Source organism: Sinocyclocheilus anshuiensis, unplaced genomic scaffold, assembly GCF_001515605.1.
Source record: "Sinocyclocheilus anshuiensis isolate Anshui unplaced genomic scaffold, SAMN03320099.WGS_v1.1 scaffold267, whole genome shotgun sequence".
In the NCBI taxonomy this organism is placed as follows: Eukaryota; Metazoa; Chordata; class Actinopteri; order Cypriniformes; family Cyprinidae; genus Sinocyclocheilus; species Sinocyclocheilus anshuiensis.
In genome coordinates this window covers 856001-863892 of record NW_015552637.1, presented here as the reverse complement: position 1 = coordinate 863892, position 7892 = coordinate 856001, and the positions used below count along the sequence as shown (strand labels likewise).

Sequence of the window (7892 nt, the reverse complement as noted above, 5' to 3'; positions counted from 1 at the left end):
TGATTTTATAAGTCTAATATCATCATAGCCTACTTTGAAAAGACCAGGGGGTTTTAAAGGAAACAAGTTATTTGAATAAGTCATCTAGATCTGATTTGACTTTAACTGTAACCACTCATTTTCTCTCCTCGTTAATAAAAACTATTTAGTTTTTCTGTTCATTTTGGTCTATTAGATATATTTTTGTTTGTTTTCTAACAGCTAATGACTTTTTTTTTTTTATATTTAATGAAATAAGCCAAAAGTAAGTTATTCTTGTCTCCATCTGCCATCTTGGATGACTTTTTTCACTGAGCTTGTCGCATTGTATTCTGGGATTGTGGGACACTGCATCACTAACACCGGAAATGTTGGTTTTTAAAGAATAAATCTGTCAGATGAACTTTGTACAGGAGTTACTTCAGCCCAAAAATAGGTCGTAAGTCTATTCCGATAATATAGGGTCACAGACTGTCAAACAGTGATATACAGGTGCATCTCAATAAATTAGAATGTTGTGGAAAAGTTCATTTATTTCAGTAATTCAACTCAAATTGTGAAACTCGTGTATGAAATAAATTCAATGCACACAGACTGTAGTAGTTTAAGTCTTTGGTTCTTTTAATTGTGATTATTTTGGCTCACATTTAACAAAAACCCACCAATTCACTATCTCAACAAATTAGAATATGGTGACATGCCAATCAGCTAATCAACTCAAAACACCTGCAAAGGTTTCCTGAGCCTTCAAAATGGTCTCTCAGTTTGGTTCACTAGGCTACACAATCATGGGGAAGACTGCTGATCTGACAGTTGTCCAGAAGACAATCATTGACACCCTTCACAAGGAGGGTAAGCCACAAACATTCATTGCCAAAGAAGCTGGCTGTTCACAGAGTGCTGTATCCAAGCATGTTAACAGAAAGTTGAGTGGAAGGAAAACGTGTGGAAGAAAAAGATGCACAACCAACCGAGAGAACCACAGCCTTATGAGGATTGTCAAGCAAAATCGATTCAAGAATTTGAGTGAACTTTACAAGGAATGGACAGAGGCAGGGCTCAAGGCATCAAGAGCCACCACACACTATTGAGTACATGTACAGTAAATGAACATACTTTCCAGAAGGCCAACAATTCACTAAAAATGTTTTTTTTTATTGGTCTTATGGTCTTATGAAGTATTCTAATTTGTTGAGATAGTGAATTGTGGGTTTTTGTTAAATGTGAGCCAAAATCATCACAATTAAAAGAACCAAAGACTTAAACTACTTCAGTCTGTGTGCATTGAATTTATTTAATACATGAGTTTCACAATTTGAGTTAAATTACTGAAATAAATGAACTTTTCCACGACATTCTAATTTATTGCGATGCACCTGTATATATATATATATGCAAATAAATGGTCTTATCAAGTTTTAAAATGTAAAAATCCATATATTTTGCTTTTGACATCCTGTTTTGTGCCTCTAGTCAAATTCTTTGGTATTTTGATTGGACATGCATTGTTTAATATAATATAGTGCATCATGTTTCATGCTCAGTGTTTAATTATAAAGTAATTTTTGTTTACTTTTATTTGATAAACACTTTTAGCACAATGTTGAGTGCCTTCTTGATGTGAAATGTAAAATCTGGGTCATGACTTGCATCTAAAACACACTGAGAACCGCAGTAAACTCTGTATAGAGTAGAATAGTAAGGATCTGACTCATACTGAGCTCCACATAAAGCCACGTGGCGAGTTTAGCAGCCTACTCTCTTTAGATGACCTTTCATCTTTACTCACATCATTATGAATATCTCAGCCAGAAAAAACACTCAGAATATGTCCTCTTTTTCAGTTGACTGTGTCCACCCTCCTATTGTATCTCTGGCATCTCCCCTGGTTTCCACAGCAATGGATTCAGGTGACAGGAGAGCAGAGATATACATGGCACGCATGTCATAGCAAGCGTGCCAGCAGAAACCCAACTCCTCTCCTCTCCTGAGCTTTTGTGCGCTCAGAATAGAGCCGTCAAGACACACTTAAGCTCTTTGATATAACAGATGAATCTAACCGCAGTACAGTTTTGTTTACGTTTATGGCTTCAGGCCTGTGGTGGAGCAGGTGGATGTCAGAACAGATGTTTCAGGTGTTTCTGAGGAGTGGATCTGACCATACACCTGTAATCTCTGAAATGTTAGATTATTGCCAGAGTGATAGATGATGCCAACGGGGCAGGTGTATAAAGCGTGCTCTCATATACTACTGTAGTATTGCTTTATTATTTTTCTTAATCACTTTAAAGCTGGAACACACTACACAACTTTTTAATTTCTGCAAGTCGGCATTAAGCAAACATTGTGACTGAATTTTCTTCCCTATTGTTACGTATATTCAAGTGGAACGGCTTCTTGAACAAGAAAAGGGTGGTGCTTGATTTTGTCCATTGTAAATTGATAGGAGTGTTGTCATTTGCTAATTGCTGTAATTGTTTCATGTAAGTGATATAAATAATTATATGCACAGTTAAGTCATTTATAATCAATACTGCAATATTCCATAAAAAATTGTCTTATTTTGTTTTTAATAGTGACTTTAGACGTATTTGTCAAGTGCATTTCATTTAGATGTAAAACATTTTCGGTTAAAATTATACACTTTTTAATCTAAGCACACCCCTTCTGCAAGTGAATTGCTTTCACTTTCTTCATCTCTTGTTTTTGTTACCCTCAGGCATCCTCATCTGCCTTTTGAAAGGAGCACTTGAGCAACATGATCTCAAACACACTCACCAGTGCTTTCATAAGTCCCTCTGCTCTTTCCAAGAGGATGTTTGACCTCTGAGAGATGTAATTCTCCTTTCACATGTGCATCAGCAATGAAAATGTGATTTATTTATTTTTTTAACCAAACAGACTAAGCAACTGGCTATACCTTTTAAAATCTTGTCAGATCTGGTCACAGATAAGATTTATTGCCTATAAAAATAAGACTTTCTAATTTAGTAATCCTAATTTGACAAGGCATCAGATTTCTAAACGAAAAAACAAAGATTCTTAAGGAGAAAGTGTTTTTTATATATAAAAAAAAGCAATGCATAATGCGTCATATCATCATGAAGAACAAGATTTTCCATTCATCATTCTATACAGTAGTTGCAGTTCTGCTCATTTGCATAGAGTTGAACTTCTAAACATGCCCACCATATTCACTAGAGAGAGCAAACTTTTAGCGGCCTCGTGTTTTAACCGGAAGCAACACTTTGAAGTTAAAAACATCTTGATGGATTTGTTTGTTACAAACGTAGACATTAACTGATGGGCTGGAGTCGTGTGGATTAGTTGTGGATTATTGTGATGTTTTTATCAGCTGTTTGGACTCTCATTCTGATGGCACCCATTTACTGCAGTGGATCCATTGACGAGCAAGTGATGTAATGCTGAATTTCTCCAAATCTGTTCCGATAAAGAAACAAAGTCATCTACATCTTGGATGACCTGAGGGTGAGTAAATTTTCAGCAAATATTAATTTTTGGGTGAATCATTCCTTTAATGATTTACAGCTGCTTTGTGGTTTCAAATCACTGAATGTGATAAAGTGCTAATATTAGCTACGAGTAAAAGAAGTGATGACATCGGAGGATAAAGTGCCCTGATAGGCTTGTTGTAGAGCGCTGGCTGTGTTCTTAGTGTGGTTATATAAATCCAGAGAAAGATTTTATGATCATACACCAACAATACTCAGTCATTATCGGATCTTGGCAGCCCCAACTGTAAAAGTTCTACGTGCTGCGCTATGTTGGTCTGAAACCCCTGTGACAGCATCATGTGTGTTTACTGGATTGTTTTTGATTTGTTTTTGACTTCTTTCTCGCTTCTCCTGCTCTCTCTCTCTCTCCATGTATATCGTCTGTGGTAGGCTGTGCACTTTTGTACATGTTCAGACCTAACTATCTACTCTATCCAAGCCTCAATTTTAACTTAAATACTGAGACAGCATATTGTTCTGTCTTCCTCTCTCTCTCAAAAAAATAAATCATTAAAAAAATCAAAAGGATCACTGTGACAATCAAGAAAGAGACAGCTTATGTAGGCCTACAATTTAAATCACAGTCAGAGACAGCTGTATTCTAACTTGGTAAGGTTTAAACTTGATGCCTGACATAGCTAATGATCACTTAGGTTGTCCACTATAACAAGTGTTATGGTATAATGATTACAGGGCAGCAACTGTTTCTGTAGAGGTAAAAGCACTGGGGGCACACAAACACATGTGCATGCATGTTATCTAGCTATTTAAGTGAAGTCATGCCATAGAAATACCATATACTTGTCAGGACCTCCCATTGACTTCTGTTGAACTTTCAACAAATTATGATTGCTACAGGTTAAACCCATTGATCTATAATAGAGATTATATAAATCAGTGGTTAACCCTATATTTAAGTGACTGTTAAAAGAGATCTCATATTTATAAAGGCATTTAGGCAGTCACAAACAAAACGAGACAAACGTATACAAATATTACTAATACAATATAGCTATTAGACAAGTAGCCTATACAAAAGTTGTAGCCATATGGGGACAGACTTAGGCTAAATAAAAACAAATATGTATCTCTCTTAGGAAATGGATGTATGGATTAATTTAATATGTAATTAGATGTGAAAAAAAATATTTAATGTAGGCCTACTAGTGAGTAGCTAGGCTACTGTGATTTAGGACAATTTGTTTCATTACGGTTTATCATTTATATTAAATAATATATAAACAAGAGCACATGAAACAAGTATACACACTCGTGAGCACTATAAACATGCTTAGATATTTCCACCTCAAAAATACCATAAAGAAACCACATCAGACAAGTGAGAGCGTCGCGACGAAGGCGTCCATCGTCTTTAAACGACACGAATCCCACGATAATATCGTCAACATATTATTTAAAGTCCTACACAATAAAATTAGAAGTGAAGGCACATTTGTAATTACAGGCTGGAGTAAAGACTGTGTTGAGAGGGAGGGAGACGGAGGAAAGTCCTGCCCTTTCTGAAAGATTTCCTGTTTCACTAGGCGAGCAGAAGTAAGCGACTCGAGCCCACGGATTCCCTCACAGTGACTGTTCACTTCAGCAGCATGAGACGCTCTCCTTTCCTCAGGATCAGACGCTAAAATCACCACGCTTTCTGGTCAAACCACGCCAGCTTGGTCACGTTCACATTAATGCGAGGGATACGGACAGGATTGCGGTTCTAATGGAGCAATATTGGCTTTCTCTGCTCTGTTGGGGGACTTTTTTGATTTCTTCGGTTGTCATGGATCGGAGCGGAGTCGGTGAGTTACTATCTTGACACCTCTTGCGCTTTTCTTAAGTTGGCAGGTATATAGGCTAGGCGTGTAAATGTGTTTTTATGCAGGAGACCCGTGTATTTATCATCATCTCCTGTGGCTCGTGTACTCATAATGGAGCATTTGTTTCTTGACTGCTTACTTTTAAAGGCGTGCAACAGGTGATCGCATTCAGTGAACGCCAGCTTCAGCGTAATTTTTACTTGTGCAGTTTTCAGGAGTTACGTAAGAGCGTAAGAAGCAACATATATTTTCTCAGGTGTTTAAAGATGACATCAGTCGCATAAAATGCAGTTTTATTGTCCTGTCCTGTGCAGACTAAACTTTGCACGTCTGTGTTTTTGATACGAGTAACTTGGCGGTGTCATTGTGTTTGTAAAACCGTTATCTGTGTGACTGCTATTAGATATAATTGACGTCCGTTTTATATAGGCTATGTATAGGGCCATGTAATGTAAAGTGTAAGTTATAGGCACCTTATAAAGTCTTTTGCATGGTACTATGGGGATTGTATCAGATGGGTTTTACTTTGTGGTGCTTTGATATAAATTAAACCATGCTGCATGATCACATATCAGTGGAAACAAATCAATTACTATATTGGCATGATGTCAGAACCATGTCTTTTCGTGTCATAAGATGGCCTTAATGATAATTTATAGTAACTGAAGGAAATGCAAAAAAGGATATATGAATGTTCAGAAAAAGCCTATTTGTACTATACAAGTCTTTAAAAAACATTGCAGTAGTATGAAATCATGCAAGTACTGTAATACAGTGGCACGTTTTGGGCACATTTTTGTTAGTGACAGTGACATATTCATTCTGTCTCATTAAGCTTTGAAAGACAAGGGAATCAAACACATATTCCTCTAATCGAGTGCATGACATTTTAACATGTTAATACATCAGCTTGTTTCTGTTGTTATTCCCTCAAACGGGTGTGCGCACAAGGGAACGCCCTTATGAGCTGACAGCTGAAAAACATTACGAGTTTGTCTTTTCGGTTGAAGTGGAAGTGTTTGGCAGTTTGAGCAGGACGTTTTTCCGTTTCAACCAGCCCCGCATCCTTCCTCCCATTGGTATAAATTGTTTATCTCTCTCTGTCCTGTCATTAATTTCAGCCTCTGTGATTACAGGTTACTTTAGACACTAATTACACTCACTGAACTCCTCCCCACCTCACGCCTGTGATTATACAGCAGGATATGTTTGTCACACAGCGCTATGTTTGGTGGAGCAACAGAGATATTTCTTACAGAAATCATATTTTCCAGATGTCCAGCTACATCTTTGCCACTTCCTGTTTCCAGCCTTGCTTGGCTGCATGTAGCTTTGCACACTTCGCTGCTGAAACACACTAGGGCTGTGTGTGCTGCGTTTGAGCCACGTGCAAGAGTTTTGCCCTGCTTGTTTTAGGCATTACAAATAGTATCAGACGCCCAGGGCAGGACTTATGGGGCCAGGGGCCCCTGGGCTTGAGGTTATGTTTGGGCCCCATACCTATACTACAAATGCCCTCAACTAGAACATTATTATGGAGTAACACAAAATACAGAAAAATTAAAATGTGCTTTCAGGTTCATATACTGTATACAATTAATAGGCAACATGTCTAGCCTAGTCAAAGTTTAGATGTAATATTAAATAGTCACTATAATACAATAAACAGGATGTGATCTCTCAGTTGAGAGATCAAAACCCTGAAATAACACTGAGCAGAAAAAACCAAAGAGATGTATTATTATGAAAATTTATTGTCATATCTGTGTCCTTTTATGTCAGATTCTTAAATTTAATAAATTCAATCTGAATAAAAAACATGTTGGCTATTAACAATCAAATGAAATCACTATAAACAAAATCCATAGATGGATTTTGCATAAGTTATGTCAGAAATGGAATAAACTGTAAATTAAAAACAGTAAATTCACTGTAAATTAAACAACAGATTAATTCTTAAACTTAAAGTTACAAAAGTTATTCAGTCAAGAGCAGTGAGTGATTTTGTCTTTTGTTGTTCACATTAATTAACAATAACCAATAGGCCTAATTAATTAACATTGTTAACATTAACATTTGGTATGAAAGTGACAGCAGCTTTTATACCTGCTGTCTGTCAGTCTGTGTTAAAGAACAAAAGAAAAAAAAATCACTCTGCTCAAATCTGCTCTTGACTAAACTTTTTCATATTTAATATGGATTAATATATCAATATAAACTATATCTATGACTTTATACATCATAGTATTTTGTTCCTGAATAGTAGCAGCTACTGTTAGTTTTAGGCTAGCCAACCTGAAAATGTTAAAGCACAGTTTGTTTCATTTGTATGCTTGTGCTATTGCTAGTAACTTGTTCATTTATACTGACCGTTTAACTGTCTTTATGTAACATTATTTATTAAAATGCAAGGTTACTTGAGTCAGAAACAATGAAAACAATAACTTCTTCTGGAGGTGTTTGCGATGCGGCTTCATGTGCGCGCACTTTGGATGTGACCGTGAGCGCCCAGAAAACTATAGTTTGGAGCGCGCGAGTACCGAATGGTTTAAAAAGACTTAAAAAGACGTGCAAA

General features: G+C 36.6%; 1 protein-coding gene across 3 annotated transcripts in view; it reads left to right on the top strand.

Annotated features, from left to right (window-relative positions):
• Positions 1-4917: 4917 nt before the first annotated feature.
• The window catches only part of tgfbr2b (transforming growth factor beta receptor 2b), a 33883-nt gene continuing 30908 nt past the window's right edge, over positions 4918-7892 (top strand). The window contains exon 1 of one of the 3 annotated variants that reach the window (XM_016458318.1): positions 4918-5299. In XM_016458318.1, coding sequence (XP_016313804.1) covers positions 5221-5299 — 79 coding nt within the window. In that variant the 5' untranslated portion in view covers positions 4918-5220. Of the gene's footprint in view, positions 5300-6332; positions 6397-7892 lie in introns of those variants that run through there. The other 2 variants (XM_016458317.1, XM_016458320.1) reach the window with 2 other exon arrangements.